The sequence below is a fragment of the Selaginella moellendorffii genome, unplaced genomic scaffold, assembly GCF_000143415.4.
Source record: "Selaginella moellendorffii unplaced genomic scaffold, v1.0 SELMOscaffold_37, whole genome shotgun sequence".
Classification (NCBI taxonomy): domain Eukaryota; kingdom Viridiplantae; phylum Streptophyta; class Lycopodiopsida; order Selaginellales; family Selaginellaceae; genus Selaginella; species Selaginella moellendorffii.
The window spans coordinates 359,505-383,826 of record NW_003314298.1 but is presented as its reverse complement, the minus strand read 5'-3'; the positions used below and the strand labels follow the sequence as shown (position 1 = coordinate 383,826).

Sequence of the window (24,322 nt, the reverse complement as noted above, 5' to 3'; positions counted from 1 at the left end):
ATGGAGTTTCGACGGTCCTTTCTCCCCAAGGAGCTCCAGCTCGATGATGCTAGCGCCACGATCGATGATCATCATCACGCCGACTGCAGCCTCACGCTCTTCCCTGGCGAGCTGCCCAATCCAGCTTCCATCGCAAGCAGCAGCTACACGGCATCGATCAAGACCGAGAAGGATGTCACCTTTTTTCACCACCACAACCGCCAGCATCATGGTTTGGATCATCTCATCGCCGCGGCCCTCGAATTCCCGGCGGCGGCGTATAGCTATCCGCTTGATCAGATTCCAAAGCTCGAGCCCGATTCTCCGCCACCGCTCGATCTCTCCTTCTCGCATCCCACCATTGCTCCAGCTATCGCTACTACCATCGCCGGCAACGATCGCGATGATAGCAGCGATCGCGTGCCGCTAGCTCTCCTCTCTGCCGGTAGCGAAGAACAAAGTCTCGGTAGTGATTTCCACTGGCCAGGGTCGCTTTCCTCCGATTTCATGGATCATCATCATCATCATCTCCTCTCCGAGTATTCTTCGTGGTCTTTCAATGGTGCGAGCTCTTTGTATTACTCCCAGGGTCTTGGAGCGGTGGTGTTCAACAACGAGTGGGATTACGCGGCGACGTCTATGGTCAGGGGATTGGATTTCGGGAATGGCAGTAGCGGTTTCGACACTTACTCGGGTACCAGTGCTTGTGGCAGTGCTTTTGGAATGCTGCAATTTTGATCGATCGTCGAGGAACTTCTAAAAGCTTTAGTAGCGTTTGCTTGATTATTTTTTAGCAGCCATTTGTTTGTCATATACTTGCTCGCTGTGTTCCAGTGATTGTTTTGTCAATCAACTTTTAGTGCTTGTATATGATTGCCTGACTTGAACATAAACAATTGGAAGCCATGAACATATATTGTCATTAAGATAGAAAGCAAAACAAAGTTCTCATCAATTGCAAGAACGCAAAACTTAAATGCGAAGGCTTTCGTCGTCACTCGTGATCAATCACTCGTAGATCCATGGGTGGACAGACTTCTGCCAATCCACGACACCATCGGGGAACCACAGTGCGATCTCCTTCTTGGCATTGTCGACCGAGTCGCTGCCATGGATCACATTCCTGAAAGGTCGGAGAGACAGGGAAGAGTTTTTTAAGTTCGCAAGAGATTGAAGCAGCAATGCCGAGCAATTTACCTTCCAACGTCGATGGCGAAGTCCCCTCGGATGGTTCCAGGTGCCGAGGCAGCCGGGTTCGTGGCTCCGATGATCTTCCGGCCGGTCTCCACGACACCTTTCCCTTCCCACACCATCGCAACAACAGGGCCGGAAGTCACGTACTCGACGAGACCACCAAAGAATGGCTTCGCTGAGAGATCCGCGTAGTGCTTCTCCGCGAAGGATTTCTCAATTTGCATCAGCCTCAGTCCTACACATGATGAAAAGAAAAGCGTAAGGGAACTACGATAGAACTTCTCACAAAAGCCATACCTTTGAGCGTGAATCCCTTCTTCTCAAACCTCGCAATGATCTCCCCAACCTGTGAGTGTCCCGGAGATTGTTAAAAACAATATAACCGATGAAGAAAAGAGTGACTACAAAGGCTATAGCTATCTCCGAAATTCTCTGTTTGCCCCCAGAACAAAGCCACCAGATTGATGGAATCGTCTGGAGCTGAAATAAGAGGCCACTCAATCTAAAATCTACAAACTAGAAACCTAGCAAGAATCGAGGCGCCATACCAATCCTCGCTGCACGCCATCGGGCTTGATCATAATGAAGCTCTGCTCCATCGTCGCCATGGGATCGATCGTCGCCAAATGCACTGTCGCCCACAAGCCCTAGAACAAGGAACCCTAGCAAACGCGGCCAGGAGTGCTTAGCCGTTGGATCTTTGCCACGTGGATGCGTACAAATATCCCATACGGCATGGCGAAAGTATGGCGAGCGCGCACATGGCGACAATGTGGCACGTGATTATGTAGTGGCTGCTATTTCTTACTAGAGGACATATAAACGCATTTTTAATCGCGGAAGAGAATAAAATCTTAACAAAGGAAACTCTATGGTTTTTGGATTGTTCCAGAAGATCCAAGAACGGAAAAGAGGTTTTTTGTGGACAGGAGCGTGCCAGCGCGGCAGCCCTAACACATAGCTATTGTCAATGAATCAAAATATATTCCTTTGTTTCACGTACGTTACATAAAAAACACCAGCTCCAACGTTTGGCAGAGATTTTGCCCATGGAAAAAGTCAAGTCTACTGTACAGTCAGCATTGTCCCGACTTGGTATTTCACCCAGGATAGAAAAACCGTATTTGCCACCTTAGAAGGATCTACAAACAAGGTTGGAGAAAATATTCCAAGAGAGATACTGGATATGGAAAGGTAAAATACAAGATCACGTCGGTGTCAAACCCGTATTTAAAAAATGCGGATTTTTATATGATGTCTGGCACGCACTATCGCTGTCAAGGATCACGGCCCAACAAAAGATTTGTCTATAGCTCCAGGCAAACTTACCGGCGCCGGAATATGCCCCTGCCGGTAAGAAAGATTTAGCAGTGGCATTGTTACCTAAAACCTCGCTCTTGTTCGTGTTCTTGAGCTCCCTTCCTCTCTCTCTCTTTTGCGGCGGGCGAGGGTTTTGGAATCGAGCCGATCGCGCGGCCTGGCGCTGCTAAGGTGATGCGATCCGCGTTGTGTGTGATCTCCCGGGGCGGAAATTCGGGGTCTGGTGCCTGCATTGGCTGGGATTTGGGCCGCATTGCTGCGACTGCGCTGGAAATATGACGCTCATGGGAAAAGTTGACAAGTTCTCGGCCATGAAGCGATCCACAGTGTCATCGGCAGCCAAGCGCACGGCAGAATGGTAAATTCCTCGCTCGCCCCGCGATTTCTTAGAGTTTTCTTGCTTGCCGAAAATATTTTCTTTCTAGGCGCCTTGCGCAGCTTCATGTGACTTTGTGCAGAGAGATGGGCGCCGAGTGATCGAGCGTATTGTCTGAGTGATCAACTCTAACTAGAGCTCCAGACGCGAGTGCTGCATTTGAGGTAACATCTCAAGTGACTGGAGTGAGTGGTGGTCTTGTTTGTGTTCCTAGATCTTCCAAGCTTTAAGAAAATCTATGACATAGAAAGCGTCGGACTAGAAAATTGCTACTAAATGCTGTGGTCGTGGAATGATTCCAGGGTAATGTCTACTGATGTTCCCACCGACGTGCTCGTGGAGGCTGGAGGCGTCAGCTTCGCTCTTCACAAGGTTTGATAACAATGATCTCTTTCCTTTTGATTCTTTCAACTCTTTCTTGACTGAGAGTCACTTTCTAGCGAGCTATCTTACCTTGTTTTCTTTGTGCAAACTAACGGTGGAACTTGTTTGCCATTGCGTAGTTCCCCCTTGTGTCGAGGAGCGGAAAAATTCGCAAGCTGGTTGCTGGGGACTCTAGGGAACTTGATGTGTCGTTCATTAAGCTCTCGGATCTACCTGGAGGCCCCGAAGCGTTTGAGCTCGCGGCCAAGTTCTGCTATGGGATCAACTTTGAGATAAGCGTGACGAATGTTGCTACTCTCCGTTGCGCTGCCGAGTACCTTGACATGACGGAGGACTACGGGGATGGCAATCTCGTGGCTCGCACCGAGGCCTTCATCGACGAGATTGCTACACAGAATCTTTCAAACGCGGTGGCGGTGCTGCACAGCTGCGAGAGTCTACTTCCTCTAGCTGAGGAGCTCAAGATCGTCAACAGGTGTGTTGACGCCGCGGCAACGGAGGTGTGCCGGGAGCAATTGTCGAGCTTATCTTCACACACCGACTTCAGCAACTCAGAGAGAATGGAGAGCTTGCAGCCAAAGGGTCCTGTCGACTGGTGGGCTGAGGACTTATCCATCCTCCGCATCGACTTTTACCAGCGCGTTCTAGCAGCGATGATGTCCAGGGGCCTGCGACACGAGACGATTGGAGCGGCTCTCATGCACTATGCTCATCGAGCTCTCAAAGGTTTCAACAGGAAACAGGTGGCGCGAGATTCATCGCGGACAAAGCTCAAAGTTCACGACAGTGCCACTGCCATTGAGCACGAGCAGCGGATTCTGGTGGAGACAATCGTGAGCATGCTACCACGCGAGAAGAACTCCATCTCGTGCAGCTTCCTGTTCGGTCTCCTGCGAACGGCCCTCATCCTGGACACTACCGTGGCTTGCAGGATAGATCTGGAACAGAGGATTGGCATGCAGCTCGAGAGGGCCACACTGGATGATCTGCTGGTCCCGGCATTTTCTTATTCTGGCGATACACTGTTCGACGTCGACATTATCCATCGGATAGTCGTCAGTTTCCTCAAGCAGGAAAGCGACGACAACAAAGTCATGTACGAGTCGGACGGTGGCGCTTCTCCTTCCCAAAGTGCTCTCATGAGGGTGGCCAAGCTGATGGACGGCTACCTTGCGGAGGTAGCGCCCGACCCCAACCTCAAGGTGAGCAAGTTTATCGCTCTCGCGGAGCTCTTTCCAGATCACGCTCGGCTCGTGGACGACAGCCTCTACAGGGCCGTCGACATTTATCTAAAGGTATGTCGTCCATCCTCTAAAGATTCCCACTTCCTTGCTTTGCTGATTGCGTTGTCTCACTCACAGGCCCATCCGGCTCTGAGCGATCTGGAGCGCAAGAAGCTGTGCAAGCTTCTGGACGTCCAAAAGTTGTCACAGGAGGCGTGCCAGCATGCAGCGCAGAACGAGAGGCTACCCGTCCAGATGGTCGTGCAGGTCCTTTACTACGAACAGATGAGGCTGCGCACTGCCATGACAACTTCATTCGTGGATGGGGAACAGGTGGGTCCGTATTCCCAAAAGGCAGCTGGTCCCGGGGGCCTCAGCGCAGCCATATCACCCAGGGACCATTACTCGTCCATTAGACGGGAGAACAGGGAGCTCAAGCTGGAGGTGGCCAGGATGAGAATGCGGCTGACGGATCTGGAGAAAGACCACGTCAACATGAAAGAGGGCATCCAGAAGACAGGATCCAGCAGCAAGTTCCTGTCCTCGGTTACCAAAACGCTGAGCAAGCTCAATCCTTTCAGGTTCAAGGACTCGTCCAACGTCCCCAACGCCAAGTCCGGCATGAACAACAGGAGGAGACGGCACTCCATATCGTGAGCATCCACACGCCTTGCTTCATGACCACGTACGTTAAGTCCTCTGTAAGGCCTCCGAGAGTGATGTGCTTGCTAAAGTATTCATCTGTGGAAAGCTGGCCGGGATTGTTGCAGTGATCAGCTTCAACAGCCGGCTCACACAGGTGAAGGATTATAATACAGACAGACTATGGCACGGCTTTAGTGCTCTCCACTCTTCTCCAGCTCAGGATCCAAGGAAGAAGTGAGGTTCATAAGTGGTGCTCCAGTGAGTGCTACTGCTGCTATTGCTGTGCGTTACTGGGCTTCCTGGATGGAATTAGACATCAAAGGCAGGAAAAAGTGGGCCTGCTTGATTCCGGGAAAGTAGAGTACTGGGCCTGCTTGGTTCCGGGAAAGTAGAGTACTGCGAAGTGACCAGTGGATTCAAGGGACAAAAGTTTTGGCTGGTGTGCCACGGAACCTCAACACCCGCCAGCAAACAAGAGAAAGCAACTCAAAGACGGTGGCCGGGTTCCGGGGGCATGTGGAAAGAGGAATCCCGTGCAGGGAAAAGCCGAGCCGGGCCAGAGAGAAGTTCCCTGCTCACTCGACCGTAGAGCTTTTGTAAGCATATCATGGAACTCGGTGGTCAGTACTTGTGCTCGAGGATCGACGACGGCGATGGTGGAAAGAGGTGGAGATGGATTCGATGATTCGCATTCTTTCATCATCGACGCAGCGGTGCTGAGGCAGGATAGCCAGGGACAAAGCAAGACGGCAGTACAGGGGATAAGGATGAATCGCTTGCTTGGGTGTCCAAAAGACCAACTTTTAAGTCATTTTACATCCGGAGAAGCAGTGGAAACATCAACTCCAAGGCACTTACGCGATGCCAGACGAGTCCGAGTCTGGCTCATACCCGGTTCCGATCTCCTCTCCGCGCTGGACTTTGAGCTTGGTGGACTCGTGCTCTTGCTGCCAAGTTGGACAAGAAAGATCTTGCTGTGTCAGAGTGGTAAGCGATGAACGGGGCTTCGTTGGATCCGGAGTTGCGTGCTGCTCTCGAGTTTCTGGAGCTCCTGGAGCGGGTTGGTTGCCCAGATGGAGCTTGTCCTCGACGTTGTGCTTGAGGGAGTGATAGGTGCCCTCTTCGCCCTGCTCGATTTCGTAGCTCACTTTGACGGGCCCGGAGTCGTCAGTCACCACTTGCGATGTTGGTGATGCTTCTGCATGATCACAAACTTATCTAAGGTATTGAAACAAACATGGCAACCATCTCTCGTGCTTACCTTGTTTAGGATCGCCCATCGCAGCCAAATACCCTAGCGAGCTTCCTCTGTTCGCACCAAGCGGCAAATCAACAGCGGACAAGTGGTCTAACACAGGTGGCGCAATGCAAGCACGTCTTTGTTATATGTATTATTATTTGAGTAAATCTATCATAATAAGGACTGAGTGCTGAACTTTCTGGGCCACTGGATCCAGCCAATTGCAGCCGTCTGATGAGCGTGCCTGTTTAACAGGCTCTTGTATTGCTTGCTCTGCACTGCTAGGCTGTGTTGCTGCCTCTCTGCGCACTAGAGAACCAAGCTCTGGGGCTACCTGGATTGCAAAGCCAGGATTTTATTTCCCACTGCTTCTGCTCGCGCAAGAGTTCCAGCAGCAGAAGGCCGAGAGCATCAAGTCCATTGTGGTTGATCAAAAGTTGGGGTAAGCACAAGCTCTTTTGCTATTCCACCTTCCTCTGGTTGTGGGTGAAGGTTGGGTGTTGGGGCATAAACCATGGACAGTAGGCAACAAAAAATGTTGTTTGCTGTGGGTCTATGGCCCTTCTGCATTGCTTATCAATTTTTATTGACTTTTGGAAAACTCTTGCAAAGTATTGTGTGGGCATGAGAATAACAGCTCTTGGGGTTTCCGTAAGGCATGGCTACTAAGTTTGCTAGTGATTGTACAAGAGATATTGCTTAGGTGGTGAAACCATTGGGCTGAGAATATTGTTCACTAGCTTGGATACTATGATTAAAATTCATTTTGATTTAAACTTGCCTCAATCAGTTACTATAATTAAGATGACACTTACCCTGTCTTACAATTTTCTTCTTTATGTATATGTTTAGTTGATAAATAGAGAAGCTATATTGATGTATTGATCAGGCAATTACAACATGCTCAAGGTGTGGGTTAGCATATAAACAAATTAAACACCTTCATAAATCTTACAAATATAGAATATCAGGTTTTGAATTATAGTTTATATATTAATAACAAATTTTTTTTGTATTTCTTTTGTTAGTTTTACTTGGGTCTGGGTAGTAGATTAGTGTTCTTAAAATTTTATTGTTCTATATTTTAAGAAAGACATATGGTATAACTCTTTACTAAATCTACATTACTTAAAATTAAATTAATTTATTTTGATTCTATTTCTAGGTGGTTATGTACAATTTTTTAATTTTAGGTTATGTTTGGGTCTGAGTAATATATTAATGTTAGTTATATATTTATTCATATTCCAAGTAAACACATAATAATTAAATAATGCTTCTCTAAATTAATGATAATTAATCTTAGTAATTCTTCTTTATATTTCTATGAGTTTGGGTAGTTATATATTAGTTTTCTTGACATTTTTAGGATTCTAAATTTGTTTATATCCCAAATAAAAACATACTTTATATGTAACATTGTGAGTGCATGGAATATGGAAAGGGAATATAGAAAATGTGCATATCAATTAGCCTAAAAACCCTAGCTTATATATAGGAGCGAGTGGTCCAGATTAAAACCAATCCGACGGCTACCAAAATCCCACTATGCTAATATTAGTATACGGCATTGTAGCTGTACACTTGGCCCTCACATCATCCCCTCCTCTTGGAATAATGGAAGATCATTAGGATTCTCTTGTAGATGGGCCGGGATTGGGAGGAAAGTCAAGAGGAGGCAATGGTGGATCTGTAGGTGGAATTAACTATTCCTGATCCCTTAGTATGAAGCGTTTCAACCGCTGCACATGCACAATCTCTGGAGGATCAACCTATTAGATGTCATGCTAAACTTCATAAACTTGTGGTCCAACTTGCTGCAACACCTGATATGGTCCTTTCCATTGAGCAAGGAGCCCCTTAGATAAACCACGTACTGTAAGATGGGGAAAACAGACTAACACCAAGTTATCTACCTTGTACTCTATAGGTGGACGATGATAGAAGTTATAGTGCTATTGTTGTCCCATTTGTATGTGGCCTAAATGTTCAGCAGACTTTGTTTGAACAAGTGGAAGAATACTCGTCAAATACTAATCTTATGACTTAGCATCAGCAACTCATCGCAAAGGTAAACCAAGCTCCATTGGTAAAATTGGAGCATGACCATATAGGAGTTTATATGATGAAACACCAATAGAACTCTGCACCCTTGTGACATATGCATATCGAAGAGATGGCAAATAACCATCCCAATCCGAATGCTAAAAGTTCACATATTTCGCAATCATCCCTTTGAACGTCTGAACAAGCCATTCTACCAGACCGTTGGATTGTGGATGATAAGCACTCATGAAAGTGTGACGTATCCCCAACCAAGATGTCAAAACATGAAATACCTCAGCCATAAATGCGGGACAATTATCTGAAAGAATTTGCTTTGGAGAAGAATGCTGGAATACCACTCAATTGAGGAGGAAGTATCTAATAGCAGTTGCAAATGCACTAGCAAGAGCACCAACTTCCACCCAACGAATCAAGTAGTCAGAAGCAATAACAATATACTTATTGCTAGCAGTCGACCGTGAAAAAGGTTCTAGAAGATTAAATGCCACCAACTCAAATGGACAGGAAACTACAATTGCCTCCAACTGTCCTTCTGCAGTATGAGGGGGAGTATTGCGAGCTTGGCACCAAACATAGTTATGCACATATCAAATAACATCACGTCGTATCTCCGGCTAATAGAAATACTTGCGTAGCTTCTCGGTCACACGACAATGTCCCATATACCCACATAGAATAAGAGAATCATGGTAGGCATGGAGAATCTGTGGAATAAAGACAGAAGGTACCACTAGCCATAAAGGATTATAAGGATCTGTCCCCACAAAATAAAGAAGGCTATCTTAAAGGCGATACTAAGAATGTAAATGCCAGAATGGCAAGTCATCAATAAGTAATGTAGAATTTTCAAACCCATCTCGAAGCTTTTGAATCCACAGTTCAATCTTTAGAGCCTCATAAACCTTATCAAGAGAAGATAGATTTTGCTTTGCATCTTATGGACACTAAACATAGGTACAACAACTGCTAACAACATAGAATCCTCGTTTAGAAAATCCACAGATGCTGAAATAATAGGTTCATCCAAAACATGAGAAGAGAGTGAAGAAGGAAGAGGAGCTCAAGAAAGGGCATCAATATCAGGCATAAAACTACCTGGGTGATGAATAACATTAAAATCATATATCTAAAACTTCAAAGCCCACCAAGTAATACAACCAACCAGTTTCTTTCGCTTCAATAATGTAGTAATGGTAGCATGATCACCTTTAAGTAACGTTCGAGAACCATGTAAATATGTATGAAATTTTTTGAAACCCTAGACTACTGCTAAATGCTCTTTTCCTGTCGTGGAGTAGTTCACCTCCGTTAGTTGTAATGTATGGCTTATATACACAATGGGATGGTGCTAACTAGGCATACTTGGGCTCTCTTGCATCAACACACTTCTAAAGCCAATATCAGAATTATTCACGTGCAAAATAAAAGGTTAAGTGTAGTTAGAATATTATAAGCCACAAAATTTTCCTTTTCAATTTGCTAGCTTACCTCGTCTATCCAACCATCACGACCTTTGCTTTAGTTAAGTTCCCTCGTCAAGGTTCCCACCTATTGTATTAAATCCTACTTGGTTCTACTTAGTTTCAACTACTCACTACACGAATAACGGAGCATTAGCCATCCATCCACAGATTCCCAAATCTCTCTCAATTTACCTCCCCAGGTTAAATTGGACTTAAGGTTCGGCTACACTCTTCGCAGGCATAAATAGCCAAGCACACCAAGCCACCAGGTTTCTAACATCCCTTAGTACAACAAAACTTGATTATGGGACCCTCTAAATCCCAAGCCTTCGATGCAACACTTGCTTCAGGACACTGAAGGGAAATATCGTGGCCTAATGGTTTGGTATAGGTGCCCCTATTCCCCCACTTCCATCCTGAAGGGAAGGCTCAAGCCCCTAGGAAGGGCGAGGACCAATGAGCCACAAGGTACTCAAATGCGGCACCACTCCACATGAGCTGGGAGCACCATAGTCGGTTTCCCTTCCGGGAGTGGGAGTTGCTATTGAGCACTTCTTTGGGTGGCCCTTCTAGCACCACTTGAGTCCATGCTCACTCCCACCCAAGGCCCCCTAGCCCTTGTTTTAACCCCAAGTTGGTTTGGGAACCCCCTTTGGGGGGTCCCTCAAGGGGGGTTTTTGAGCCCCCCCTCCCCCTAAAAATTTTGGGGGTACCCTGGGAAACCCCCCCCCCCCCCCCCCCCCCCCTTGGGAGATGCACGCTTTGGGCTTCCACCCCTCGACCTGTATTAGTTCTCAGACTCAGTCTTGAACTTGATCTCGGACCCGACCTCGGACTTGGTCTCGGACTCGATCTCAAACTCGACCTCGGACCCAATCTCATACTCGACCTTGGACTCAACCTCAGACTCAGTTTTGGACCTGATTTTGGATCTCGGACTCAGTCTCAAACTTGGTCTCAGAGTTGGCCTCAGACTCAATCCCGGACTCTATCTCAAACTTGGTCCCAAAGTTGGTCTTGGACTCGATCTCGAACTCGGTCCAATCTGATGAACTCTTTATCATTTCGGTCGTGCTTTAAGGGATCCTTTAGCCTATGACATCTCGGGGAGTTGGTTCCTTACAGCACTCTGATGTGTCCTGTGTCAAGACCCCCAACAAGATCAAGACTGGAAAATGCAAAAGACAAAGAGAAAAGCTAGTGGAAACAAAGAAGAGGCCTTAGACTAGTGTTGATTCAGATTGTGGAGAAATGGAACAAGGCTAACTTATGTATACTATAGGTTGATGAAGCTCCACCACTCTTGGATCAAGGATAGCTCAAATATAACTGAGGTCGAGGAGGCGCTACATCATCATCAGGAATGTGGCTCGAGACTCAGGAATCATACAGGAAATCAGAGAGTCAAGAATAGGGAAGTGTCTTGAGAGTCAGGAATAGGAAAGTATCTCGAGAGTCAGGAATGTGGTCTGCAAGTCAGGAATCCCGCGAGAGTCAGGAATGTGGCAAGAATTGGGGGATTCCTGATAGCACCCCCTCCTTAAGAACGAGTGGAACAAGGACGTGAACGAGAACGAAGAGGAGGATGAGATGAGTGGCGAGGGATGGGAGATGGAGAAAAAGAATGAGGACTGGGATGAGAAGGATAGTTGCGGTGGAAGTCCTAAAAAAGGTCAGGAGAATGAATCAGGTTGTCTGCAAGTTCCCAAGTGCGTTCCTTAGGTCCATAACCCTTCCAGTCGACCAAATAGTAGAGTTTAGACTGTGAGATCTTGGAATCAAGGACGTCCTGAACCTCGTAGTTAGACCCATCCTCGAGCTACACTGGTGGAGGCGGAGGAATGACCCAATTTGGAATAAGACTAGTAATATAAGGCTCAAGGAGAGAGGAGTGAAAAACAGGGTGAATTTGATATGAGGAGGGAAGTGTAAGGCGATAAGTGACAGGATTAATGATGGCAGTAATAGGGAAAGGACTGAGGCGTTTGAAATCAAGTTTTGGACAAGGCCTGGTGGTGGAGATATTTCACCTAAGGAGCCAGACTTTATCCCCAATATTGTAAGGGGGACAATCCTGACGATAGATATTGGCAAATTTTTTGTGAGATTCCTGAGCACGATGGAGGTGGAAGGAGATGGAGTTGTGGATTTCTTGGAGGTTGGAGACAAATGCCTTAGAGCGGGGATTTGAATGAGAGGATTCGGATGGAGAAGGAAGTGCGAGATTGAATCGGGGATTTTGGCCAGAGTTTAGCCAAGGCCTACTGGGCAGCAGCTGACCAAGAGAAGGGAACATCCTTGCGAGTGAGATGCGTGAGAGGAAGGACAATGTCAGAGTAGTGATCAATGAATTTGCAGTAGAAGTTGGCGAAGCCAAGGAAAACCTGAATGTCCGACATTGATTGTGGAGGCTCCCATTCAAGAATAGTCTTGACTTTGGCAGGATCCATCGTGATACCCTCAGGAGTGACAATGTACCCAAGGAACTCCATAGACTGCTTATCGAAGGAACATTTCTCAAGCTTCGCATATAGGCCGTGTTCTTGCAGCTTCGACAGCACCTTACATATATGTTCGTTGTGCTCCTCTTGAGTTTTTTAGTAGATGAGGATGTCATCGAGGTAGACGATCACCATCTGATCAAGAAACTCCCGAAAGACGTCGTTCGCCATGTGTTGGAAAACTGCTGGAGCATTTGTCAAGCCAAATGGCATGACAGTGTACTTGAAGTGGCCATAGCGGGTTCCAAATGCAGTCTTCCATTCATCACCAGGCCGGATCCGGATCAGGTTGTATGCTCCACGGAGGTCGATCTTGGTGAAGAAGCGGGCACCGCCAAGGCGTTCCAACAGGTCCGAGATCAGGGGCAGCGGATAACAGTTCCAAATAGTCACCTTGTTCAAACCTCAGTAGTCGATGACTAGCCGCAAACTCCCATCCTTCTTCTTGACAAAGAAGACAGGCGCTCTAATTGGGGACTGCAAATGCTGAATGTACCCCGAGGCAAGGTTCTCATCCACGTACTCTTTGAGGGCCTTAAGCTCGGACGGGGATAACCCGTAGATAGGCCCCCATAGAGGTAACGCTCCTTCCTGTAAATCAATGGGACAATTATAAGGCCAATAAACAGGCAGTACACTAGCTTTTTCCTTGTCAAACACATCCCCAAAATCATGATACTTCTCAGGAAGACTGACAGGAAAAACATGCAAAGCAAAAAGGAAAATAGGTTCTTCATGAAGGAGTTCTTTCATAGTGATTGTGGAGATAGGAGGAGGCATACGACTAAATGGAATGATGAGACGAGGATACTGTCCAGTGTAAGATGGAAGAGAGGAAAAAGAAGAGGGTGAAAACGTTGTAGAGTCAGGAACAGAACCCCGATTTGAGTTTAGGGAACTTTTCTTGATTCGGACTCGATGAACACCAAGGGAAGCCGTGGGAGATGGTGATGTGGGAGAGATGAGCTGTAATTCCTTCCAATAGATCTGAGGCAAATGTAGTTGGAACCAAGGAAGACCAAGCACCATAGAGGAGGACTTGCTGTTGATGATGTTGAAGGCGATATCGATGATGGTGGACCCAATGTGTACTCAAATGGGCAACGTTTCCCTAAGTCCAAAAGATGGAGACACAAAATGCCCATCAATTCCTTCAACCCTCAGATCCTATATGGTAGGAGAAAGAGGAACGTGATGTCAGGCAGCAAAGTCCATGTCTATGAAGCAGGAAGTTGCACCCAAGTCCAGTAATGCCAGGGCTTTGAATCCTGATTGTTTGGTGAAAGAAAGCAGACATGGGACGCGGAAGTTGCGGGAATTGGTGGTGGCTTTGATGAAAGGTGGTGAAGAGCTTGATAAAGAAGAAAAGTGATTTTTATTTGGGGAGTCCAAATAGATAGCTCCTACTATGTTCGGACGGGGTCGTTTCCCAACTGCAACAGAGGTGGACTTTGAGGTAGAGTGAACTCAAGCAGTCGGCGAGGCTTCTTGGGACACACAGCTGCTTTGTGATTAGGATCAGCACAGTAGAGGCAAAGATTATGAGATATTCGATGTTGCTTCTTAGCAGGACTCAACTTCCCTCTAATGAGTCGGGGAGTACCAGAAATATCTATCGGGACCGGAGGAGTAGGTTCAAGAGTATGCCCCAAAGACTCAAGCTGGGATTCCTGAGTCTGGGATGGAAAAACAGCGGCGCGGCGACTTTCCTGACGATGTTCAAAGAGACGATTGTCATATCGAACAGCTTTGTTGATGGCGTCCGATAAGTCCTTGGGATCCTCTATGGTGAGCAACAAATTCTTGACACTGTTGTTGAGGCAAAAACGAAATTGGTCAATCAAGGACCGCTCATCCCACTGAGTGTCCAAGGCAAGGAGTTGGAACTCTACAGCATAGATCGAGGTAGGACGAGACCCTTGAGAGAGACATCTCATCTTTATGGTAGCAGTCCGAACCTGATCCGTCTCGCCAAAACATGCTTCGAGCTTCTCTTTGAATAATTGAAGATCCATCAGCTCCGGAACCACGACCCCTTTCATGCTCTTCTCCAGAAGAGGAGAAAACCATGACAAAGCTGCACCTTCGAGCAATGTCCCAATCATGCTGATTTGAAACTCGGGAGTGGGGTACTGCTGATGTTGAAGTGCGAAGATCAGCTCTATCTAGTTTAAGAATCCGCGAAGCTCCAAACGCTTGCCTGAAAATTTCGCCGGGAAACTCACCTTTGGTTCAGGAACTTTGCTGGATCCTATAGCCGAAAGTGAAGCAAGCTCTTGCTGCATGTGAATAAGGGTCGCCTTTAGCTCGGTATTCTCAGACTGGATTTTTGCAAGGTCTTTGGCAAAGAAATCAGGATGGCTTGGAGACTCCATCAGCAAGAAGAAAGAAAAAAGGGGAAAAAAAGGCAAAGGCAGTCAAACAATCAAAACGAGCTAAAGCAAAAAATGAAAAAACACAATCTAAATCAAACTGTCAAGACCCCCAACAAGATCAAGACTGGAAAATGCAAAAGACAAAGAGAAAAGTAAGTGGAAACAAAGAAGAGGCCTTAGATTGGCGTTGATTAAGATTATGGAGAAATGGAACAAAACTAACTTATATATACTATAGGTTGATGAAGCTCCACCATTCTTGAATCGAGGACGGCCTAAATATAGCTGAGATCGAGGAGGTGCCACATCATCATCAGGAATGTGGCTCAAGACTCAGGAATCGTACAAGAAATCAGAGAGTCAGGAATAGAGAAGTGTCTCGAGAGTCAGGAATGTGGTCTGCAGGTTAGGAATCCGGCGAGAGTCAAGAATGTGGCAAGAATTGGGGGATTCCTGACATCCTGCAAAAGGTCCATCATGACACTCTTCTAAGGCTACCTTTCTTAGTTCCCCTTCTAAAACATACATTCTCGTTTGTTTATAATAGATGAGTTTATTGTGTTCTGTATAACTTATTTTTTCTTCCATTAGTAGCTCACCTCTCTAGTGAGCATCCTGCGCCTTTTGATTCCTTAGCAACACTTCTTGTGTTAAACCATCATTCTCATATGCTGTCTGCACATCATCCTAAAAGGTTGTTGTTGCGCTAGATACCGCCAACTTCAAGCTTGCCTTTCGACTTAGAGCATTCGCCACGATGTTGCTCTTCCCAGGTTTATACAAAATCTCGCAATCAAACTCGGCCAAAGTATTGGCCCACCAACCTTGTTTCCCTCTTATGTTGGGCTACGAGCAGAAGTGTTTCATTGCCATATTATTTATGTAAATTTTGAAGTGCCTCCTAAGGTAGTATTGCCACTCTTTGAGCATCTTGATCACCGCAAATAATTTCTTCTTGTGGGCAGGCCACTTTTGCTGAGCCTTGTCTAACTTATTCGAGAAGAATATCACTAGATGGTTGTCTTGCTTCAAAACTGTGCCCAACGCAAAATCTAAAGCATCCGTTTCTACCTCAAAATCTTTACTAAAGTTTGGTAATGCCAACACGGGAGTCTTCCTCAACTTCCCTATGAGGTGGACAAATGCCACCTCACATTCTGCTGTCCATACCATCTTCCCTTTACCTGTTTGGTTTGTTAAGGGCAAGGCTACTCTTGAATAGTGTTTGATAAACTTTCGATAGTAGTTGCATAGGCCCAGGAACGCCTTCAACTCATGTACATTCGATGGTCACTCTCATTCCTGGATCACTTGGACCTTCTCAAGGTCCACCTTGAGCTTGTCCTTGCCCACTATATGTTTGAGAAACATTACATTTTGTTAAGAAAAATCACATTTGCTCTCTTTAGCATACAATTTGTGTTCCTTTAGTTTCTCAAACACCTTCGTCAAGTGTTTTGCATGCTCCTCTTGTGTTTCGTTATAGATCAGGATGTCATCAATATAGATGACTAGAAAATGATTTAAATAGGGTACAAAGATATAGTTCATTAGTGCCGAAAACGTTGCTGGCACATTGCACAACCCAAAGGGCATCACCAAAAACTCAAAGCTCCCATACCTTGTCCGATAGATTGTTTTTTTGACATCTTTCTCTGCTACCCTGATTTGGTAGTATCCTGACCTTAGGTCAATCCTCGAGAAGTATTTTGCCTTTCCTAACCTATTGAACAAATCCTCAATCCTTGGCAAAGGGTACTTGTTCTTCTTTGTATATTTATGGAGCAATCAATAATCTATACATATGTGGATAGATCCATCTTTCTTTTTCACAAATAACACCAGTGCCCCATACAACAATTTGCTCAACCTAACATACCTTACTCTTTTAGTTGGCATTTGAGCTCTTGGAGTTCTTTTTCGTTCAAACGATAGGGGGGACGAACTATTGCCTTAGCACCCTCGATTAGCTCAATTTTATATTCTATCAGTCGTGCGGGGGGCAACTCTGTCGGTAACTCCTCTGACATGGTATCTTAGAATTAGTTTAACACTCGCTGGATCATTAAAAGTATTTTTTCTGTTCCTGTCTTTTTGTTACTCCTTAATGAGAGTAAGCACAAAAATGTTGCCTTGGTTCCTTTAGCGAATTGTCCTTTCATGGACATCAGGTTTAAGCAAAAGTTTTTGGCATTACATTGCCCTACCTTTAGATCTTGGGCCTCCACCCTAAATCGTTCTCCCCAAGCATTCGCCAATACCACAAAGTTCCTACCTTGTCCATGTAGGACTATTGCAAACCAATTGAACCAATCCATCCCAAAAATTATATTAAATCCCGCCATGTTCAACATAGTGAAATCCATGTCTACTTTCCGTATCCCTACTTCGACTCTCGTTTATCGAAGTACCTCATCGGTGCTTTGGTTACTTTAAACAAAATTTAGTGTCCTTGGTTCACCCAGCCACTACACCATTAGTCCGGCTTACCAAACTATATTTGCAGCCACAAAATTATCTGAAACACTTGTGTCAATAAAAATCTTAATAAAGCTACCTCTGAGCTTCCCTTAGAGGGGTAGGAAATGTTGTGAATGACTCTCTATCAAAGTTGTTCATGTAATGAGTAACTTTGAGTTAGAGATTGGATTATATACCTCAATTTGAATTTCACTCGACTTAATGGCTATATTAGCTCTAGCTTTCTTTGGGTAGGGACATTCCCTCGAAAAGTGTTTTGCTTCACTGTAGTTGAAGCGTATGTTGTTTCCCACACTACTAGTAGACTTGACCTTTTTATCTGTGAGTTTGTCCCTTTTCACATAACTCTCCCATATACTTGTTCGTTGGCCACCGGATTTGCCTTTCCAGAACCTGAGGACTCATTTTTAGAGAAACTCTTCTTGCATTTCCCTTTGCCATATGTCCCCCTTGGTTTGGCCCATTTACTAAACGTGGACACTGACCCTATTGTGTTACCTTTTCGCAAGTTATCATTGAAATGCACCTTGATAACTGCATCTAACGTTTCTTTGTAGTTGGTCAGGTTCCAACACATCACCTTGCCTCAAGCCTAGGTTTGGAAGCTTGATATGAAGGCATAGAATGCTTTCATATCACCCATGTCCATGACAAGGATCTTCCTCGCCATTGTCAGGAATCCCCCAATTCATACCACATTCCTGAATCTCGCTGGATTCCTAACCTACAGACCACATTCCTGATTCTCGAGACACTTCCCTATTCCTGACTCTCGAGACTCTTCCCTATTCCTGACTCTCTGATTTCCTGCACGATTCCTAAGTCTTGAGCCACATTCCTGATGATGATGTGGTGCCTCCTCAACCTTAGCTATATTTAGGCTGTCCTTGATCCAAGAGTGGTGGAGCTTCATCAACCTATAGTATATATAGGTTAGCCTTGTTTCATTTTTCCACAATCTGAATCAACACCAGTCTAAGGCCTTTTCTTTGTTTCCACTAGCTTTTCTCTTTGTCTTTTGCATTTTCCAGTCTTGATCTTGTTGGGGGTCTTGACAGTTTGATTCAGATTGTGTTTTTTCATTTTTTTTCCTTTAGCTCGTTTTGATTGTTTGACTGCCTTTGCCTTTTTTCCCCCTTTTTTCCATTCTTTCTGCCGATGGAGTCTCCAAGCCATCCTGGTTTCTTTGCCGAAGTCCTTGCAAAAATCCAGTCTGAGAAAACCAAGCTGAAGGCGACCCTTATTCGCATGCAGCAGGAGCTTGCTTCACTTTCGGCTCAAGGATCCAGCAAAGTTCCTGAACTGAAGGTGAGTTTCCCGGCGAAATTTTCAGGCAAGCGTTTGGAGCTTTGCGGATTCTTAAACTAGATAGAGTTGATCTTCGCACTTCAACATCAGCGGTACCCCACTCCCGAGTTTCAAATCAGCGTGATTGGGACGTTGCTCGAAGGTGCAGCTTTGTCATGGTTTTCTCCTCTTCTAGAGAAGAGCATGAAAGGGGTCGTGGTTCCGGAGCTGATGGATCTTCAATTATTCAAAGAGAAGCTCGAAGCATGTTTTGGTGAGACGGATCGGGTTCAGGCTGCTACCACAAAGATGAGACATCTCTCTTAGGAGTCTCGTCCTGCCTCAATATACGTTGTAGAGTTCCAACTCCTTGCCTTGGACACTCAGTTGGAAGGAATCAGCTCATCTCTCCCACATCACCATCTCCCACGACTTCCCTTGGTGTTCATTGAGTCCGAATCAGGAAAAGTTCCCTAAACTCAAATCGGGGTTCTATTCTTGACTCTACGAAGTTTTCACCTTCTTCTTTTTGCTCTCTTCCATCTTACCCTGGACAATATCCTCATCTCATCATTCCATTTATTCGTACGCCTCCTCTTATCTCCACAAGCATTATGAAAGAACTCTTTCATAAAGAACCTATTTTCCTTTTTGCTTTGCATGTTTCTTTTATCAGTCTTCTTGAGAAGTATCATGATTTTGGGGATGTGTTTGACAAGGAAAAAGCTAGTGTACTGCCTATTCATCGGCCTTATGACTGTCCCATTGATTTACAGGAAGGAGAGTCACCTCCGTGGGGGCCTATCTACAGGTTATCCCCGTCCGAGCTTAAGGCCCTCAAAAAGTACGTGGATGAGAACCTTGCCTCAGGGTACATTCAGCATTCGCAATCCCCGACTAAAGCGCTTGTCTTCTTTGTCAAGAAGAAGGATGGGAGTTTGCGGCTAGTCATCAACTACTGAGGTTTGAACAAGGTGACTGTTTGGAACTGTTATCCGCTGCCCCCGCTTCTTCACCAAGATCGACCTCCGTGGAGCATACAACCTGATCCGGATCAGGCCTGGTGATGAATGGAAGACTTCGTTTTGAACCCGCTATGGCCACTTCGAGTACACTGTCATGCCATTTGGCTTGACAAATGCTCCAGCAGTTTTCCAACACATGGCGAACGACGTCTTTCGGGAGTTTCTTGATCAGATGGTGATCGTCTACCTCAATGACATCCTCATCTACTCAAAAACTCAGGAGGAGCACGACAAACATGTACGCAAGGTGCTGTGAGTTTGGACTTCCCGGGAAGTCACCCAGCCCAGTACTACTCAAACCCAAGGACGTTTAACCCCAAATATCCCAAGACCCTTAACCGATTGGAAAAAGAGGTGCATTTTTGTTCATAGGCCCTTTCCCTTTATATTTGAACCCTTATGGATCGTCTCTTGAGTCGTTCCCTTTTGTTGCTTACAGGTGCTAGCGAAGCTGCAAGAACACGGCCTATACGCGAAGCTTGAGAAATGTTCATTTGATCAGCAATCTGTAGAGTTCCTTGGATACATTGTCATTCTTGAGGGTATCACAATGGATCCTACCAAAGTCAAGACTATTCTCAAATGGGACTGTCCACAATCAATGTCGAACATTCAGGTTTTCCCTGGCTTTGCCAACTTCTACCGCAAATTCATTGATCACTACTCTAACATTGTCCTTCCTCTCACGCATCTCACTCACAAGGATGTTCCCTTCTCTTGGTCTGTTGTTGCCTAGCAGGCCTTCGACACACTCAAGGTGGCCTTCAGTTCTGCTCTCGATTTGATCCACGCTGATCCCTCACAACCTTTCTTCATCGAGGCTGACGCCTCCGACTTTACCATCGGTGCTGTGCTGTCTCAACTCAGAGCAAATCAAGAACTTCATCCGGTCGCTTTCCATTCTCGGAAATTCCAGCCTGTGGAGATCAATTACGAAATCCACGACAAGAAGCTCCTTGCCATCATGGATTCCTTTGGAGAGTGGCGCCGTTTCTTGGACGGGGTGGGCCATCAAACAACAGTCTAGACGGATCACAAAAATCTCGAGTACTTTGCCACTTCCTGAGTTTTGAGCCGTCATCAAACAAGGTGGGCACAATTCCTGAGTCGGTTTGACTTTGTTATAAAGTATAGACCTGGAAAGCTTCAAGGCCTTCCTGATGCTCTTTCAAGGCGGGAATCTTAGTCTCAGGCCTGGTAATCCTGCCTTCGATCAGTAGGATCAAGTTATCCTTGGTCCTAATCGGCTTCAAGTTATGGCAATTTCCCTAGCCCCTCAGGACTCCTCCTTGATGGATGTGATTAGAAACGATCTTCAATCTGATGAACTCGCCAGCGACATTTTCCCCCATCTTCAGGCTGGACAGCCAGTGACTCCCGACTGTCGGCAATTTGACGAGTTCGAGTTCTTAGATGGCTTGTTGTACCGTGGGGAGCAACTTTACGTTCCTAAAGGTGATGCTTGAAGGTTGGTCCTGATGGCATGCCACGATAGCCCGACTGCTGGTCACTTCGGCATCGCAAAAACCTATGAGCTGGTTGCACGGGACTTTTGGTGGCCTCACATGGACGACTACATCAAAACTTTTGTTACCTCTTGTGACACTTGCTCCCGAAATAAGGTACCTCGCCATCTTCCTTCAGATTTGCTTCGTTCCCTCCCGATCCCTTCAGGTCCTTGGGAATCCATCTCCATGGATTTCTTGAGTGATCTTCCAAGTTCTGGAGGCTTCAACAGCATTTTAGTCGTGGTGGATTGCTTCACAAAGATTGCGCACTTCCTGCCATGTACGAAGGAGTTTTCGGGCAAGGACATGGCAAAACTGGTATTTAGGGAAATTTTCCGACTTCATGGGATTCCTGCAGATGTGGTTTCGGATTGGGGACCTCAGTTCATCTCTCATTTTTGGCAATGGTTTTTGTAGCTGCTTGGAGTGAAGGCCAACCTCTTTTCGGCATATCATCCTCAAACTGATGGACAGTCCGAGCGAACGATTCAGACGTTAGAAAAATTCCTAAGGTGCTTCATCAACTATCATCAAGATGACTGGTTCAATATCCTTCCCCTTGCTGAGTTCTCCTATAACAACTCTGTTCACTCCTCTCTTCGAGTTTCCCCCTTCTTTGCAAACTCTGGCCAAAATCCCCAATTCAATCTCTCACTTCCTTCTCCATCCGAATCCTCTCATTCAAATCCCCACTCTGAGACATTTGTCTCCAACCTCAAGGAAATCCACAACTCCATCTCCTTCCACCTCCATCGTGCTTAGGAATTTCATAAAACATTTGCCAATGCCCATTGTCAGGGTTGTTCCCCTTACAATATTGGGGATAAAGTCTGGCTCCTCAGATGAAATATCTCCACCACCAGGCCTTGTCCCAAACTCGATTTCAAACGCCTAGGTCCTTTCCCTATCATTACTATCATTAATCCTGTTACTTATCACCTTGCACTTCCCTCCTCCTATCAAATTCACCCCGTTTTACACTCCTGTCTCCTTGAGCCTTATATTCCCAGTCCTATTCCAAATTGGGTCATTCCTCTGCCTCCACCAATACAGCTCGAGGATGGGTCTGAGTACAAGGTTCAAGACATCCTTGATTCCAAGATCTCATGGTCTAAACTCTATTATTTGGTCGACTGGAAGGGTTATAGACCTGAAGAACGCACTTGGGAACCTGCGGACAACCTGATTCATTCTCCTGACCTTGTTCAGGACTTCCACCGCTGCTATCCTTCTCATCCCAGTCCTCATTCTTTTTCTCCATCTCCCGTCCTTCACCGCCCATCTCATCCTCCTCTTCGTTCTCATTCACGTCCTCATTCCACTTGTTCTTGAGGAGGGGGTACTGTCAGGAATCCCCCAATTCATACCACATTCCTGAATCTTGCTGGATTCCTAACCTGCAGACCACATTCCTGATTCTCGAGACACTTCCCTATTCCTAACTCTCGAGACTCTTCCCTATTCCTGACTCTCTGATTTCCTGCACGATTCCTGAGTCTTGAGCCACATTCCTGATAATGATGTGGCGCCTCTTCGACCTCAGCTATATTTAGGCCGTCCTCGATCCAAGAGTGGTGGAGCTTCATCAACCTATAGTATATATAGGTTAGCCTTGTTCCATTTATCCACAATCTGAATCAACACCAGTCTAAGGCTTCTTCTTTGTTTCCACTAGTTTTTCTCTTTGTCTTTTGCATTTTCCAGTCTTGATCTTGTTGGGGATCTTGACAGCCATAAACAAATTCACATACTCTTGGATGGTTCTTACTTGCTTCAGCCTGCTTAGTTCATCCCTTAGGTGTAAAGTAGTATTCAATGAAATGTAGGTTGCATAGATCTTCGCCTTCATCATTTCCCAAGTGGCCACCGGTCCTTCGTTAGCCTCTGTTATTCTCCACCATGACTTAGCATTATCTGCCAAGTATAGTTTTGCACATAAGACCTTCTTCGAGCTTGGTAACTGCAACTTTAGTAAATAATCTTCCATATCGTAAAATCAATACTCTAGCACTTTATAATTATTCACTCCCTTGAAGACTGATAGGGGCTTTGGTTTGTACTTGGAAACTGCCTGGGAGACTGATTCCACTTTGGTTTATTTAACCTTGTTCGGTTCTACCTCAATCCCCGCTAAAGGTTCCACGCCTTCCACACTATTAGCCTTTGTAGTTTTTGGCTTTTTCTTTCGCTTCTTGTCATGCTTTAGCTTGTATATGAGGGTCTCTAGTAGGGCATTGGTTTGTGCCAATTGTCCTTTTAGAATGTCCAATCGAGCTTTGGATAACCAAACCTCTCCACTGGACTTATGTTTGGAAGATTCCTCACTGGAGTCCTCCTTGTGCAAGACTGTCTTCGCCATCTCCCAGCAATCGACCTTTATTCTTCGCTAGAACTAAGGAAAAGGCTCTAATACCAAATTGTAAGCCACAAAATTTTTCTTTTCAATTTGCTAGCTTACTTCGTCTATCCAACCACTATGGCCTTCACCTTAGTTAAGTTCCCTCGCCAAGGTTCTTTCCTATTATACCAGCTTCTACTTGGTTTTACTTGGTTTTAGCTACTCACTGGATGAGCAATGGAGCATTATCCATCCATCCACAGATTCCCAAATCTCTCCCAATCCCTTTCCCCGGATTAAACTTAGCTTAAGATTTGGCTACACTCCCTATAGGCATAAATAGCCAAGCACACCAAGCCACCAGGTTCCTAACATCCCTTAATAGAACAAGATTTTATCATAGGACCCTATAAATCCCAAACCTTCGGTGCAACGCTTGCTTTGGGACACTGAGGGGAAACATCATGGTGTAACGGTCCAATATGGGTACCCTTACTCCCCCACTTCCATCCCGAAGGGAAGGCCCAAGCCTCTAGAAAAGGTGAGGACCAATCAGCCACAAGATACTTAAGTGGGGCACCACTCCACATGAGTCGGGAGCATTGTAGTCGGTTTCCCTTCTGGGAGTGGGAGCTACTCTTAAGCACTTCCTTGGGTGGCCCCTTCGGCACCACCCGAGTCCATGCTCACTCCCACTCAAGGCCCCTTAGCCCCAATCTCAACCCCCCCCCCCCCCCTCCAGGAATTTTCAATTCGCTCTCGGTAGGTCTTTCTGGCACAATTTTGCGAGCACGATCTTACCGTCGGAAGAGAGGCCGCTGAGACTCGTCCTCATTGCCGAGCCATTGTTTCGAGTTCTTGGCAAAATCTGCTGAAAATATTTGCCTCTCCTGACGCATCTCATCGATAGCTGACC

At 45.9% G+C, this 24,322-nt stretch overlaps 3 protein-coding genes and 1 long non-coding RNA gene across 6 annotated transcripts; 2 read left to right on the top strand and 2 right to left on the bottom strand.

Moving 5' to 3' along the window:
* Nucleotides 1-878: 878 nt before the first annotated feature.
* Nucleotides 879-1,849, bottom strand: LOC9653659 (nucleoside diphosphate kinase B). Its single transcript, XM_002978302.2, has 4 exons — nt 1,722-1,849; nt 1,471-1,519; nt 1,177-1,408; nt 879-1,102 (listed from the first exon to the last, which is right to left on the bottom strand). The coding sequence occupies exons 1-4, from the start codon at nt 1,779-1,781 to the stop codon at nt 988-990; spliced, it is 456 nt and encodes a 151-aa protein (XP_002978348.2). The 5' UTR covers nt 1,782-1,849; the 3' UTR covers nt 879-987.
* A 719-nt stretch (nt 1,850-2,568) lies between these two features.
* On the top strand, nt 2,569-5,325 carry LOC9653439 (BTB/POZ domain-containing protein At5g48800). 3 transcript variants are annotated; one of them, XM_024683382.1, is made up of 5 exons: nt 2,741-2,851; nt 2,952-3,033; nt 3,172-3,241; nt 3,373-4,548; nt 4,615-5,325. In XM_024683382.1, exons 3-5 carry the CDS (start codon nt 3,176-3,178, stop codon nt 5,131-5,133), a joined length of 1,761 nt encoding a protein of 586 aa, XP_024539150.1. In that variant the 5' UTR covers nt 2,741-2,851; nt 2,952-3,033; nt 3,172-3,175; the 3' UTR covers nt 5,134-5,325. The 3 variants fall into 3 exon arrangements, with proteins under 3 accessions (XP_002978505.1, XP_024539150.1, XP_024539151.1); XM_024683383.1 differs by having other exon boundaries at nt 2,774-2,851; nt 2,919-3,033; XM_002978459.2 differs by lacking the exon at nt 2,952-3,033 and having other exon boundaries at nt 2,569-2,851.
* A 549-nt stretch (nt 5,326-5,874) lies between these two features.
* On the bottom strand, nt 5,875-6,457 carry LOC9653438. Its single transcript, XM_002978301.2, has 2 exons — nt 6,383-6,457; nt 5,875-6,319 (listed from the first exon to the last, which is right to left on the bottom strand). Exons 1-2 carry the CDS (start codon nt 6,399-6,401, stop codon nt 5,976-5,978), a joined length of 363 nt encoding a protein of 120 aa, XP_002978347.1. The 5' UTR covers nt 6,402-6,457; the 3' UTR covers nt 5,875-5,975.
* On the top strand, nt 6,226-6,556 carry LOC112349270. Its single transcript, XR_002993333.1, has 2 exons — nt 6,226-6,344; nt 6,407-6,556. It is a non-coding gene; the product is annotated as an uncharacterized LOC112349270 (long non-coding RNA).
* The last annotated feature ends 17,766 nt before the right edge of the window (nt 6,557-24,322 follow it).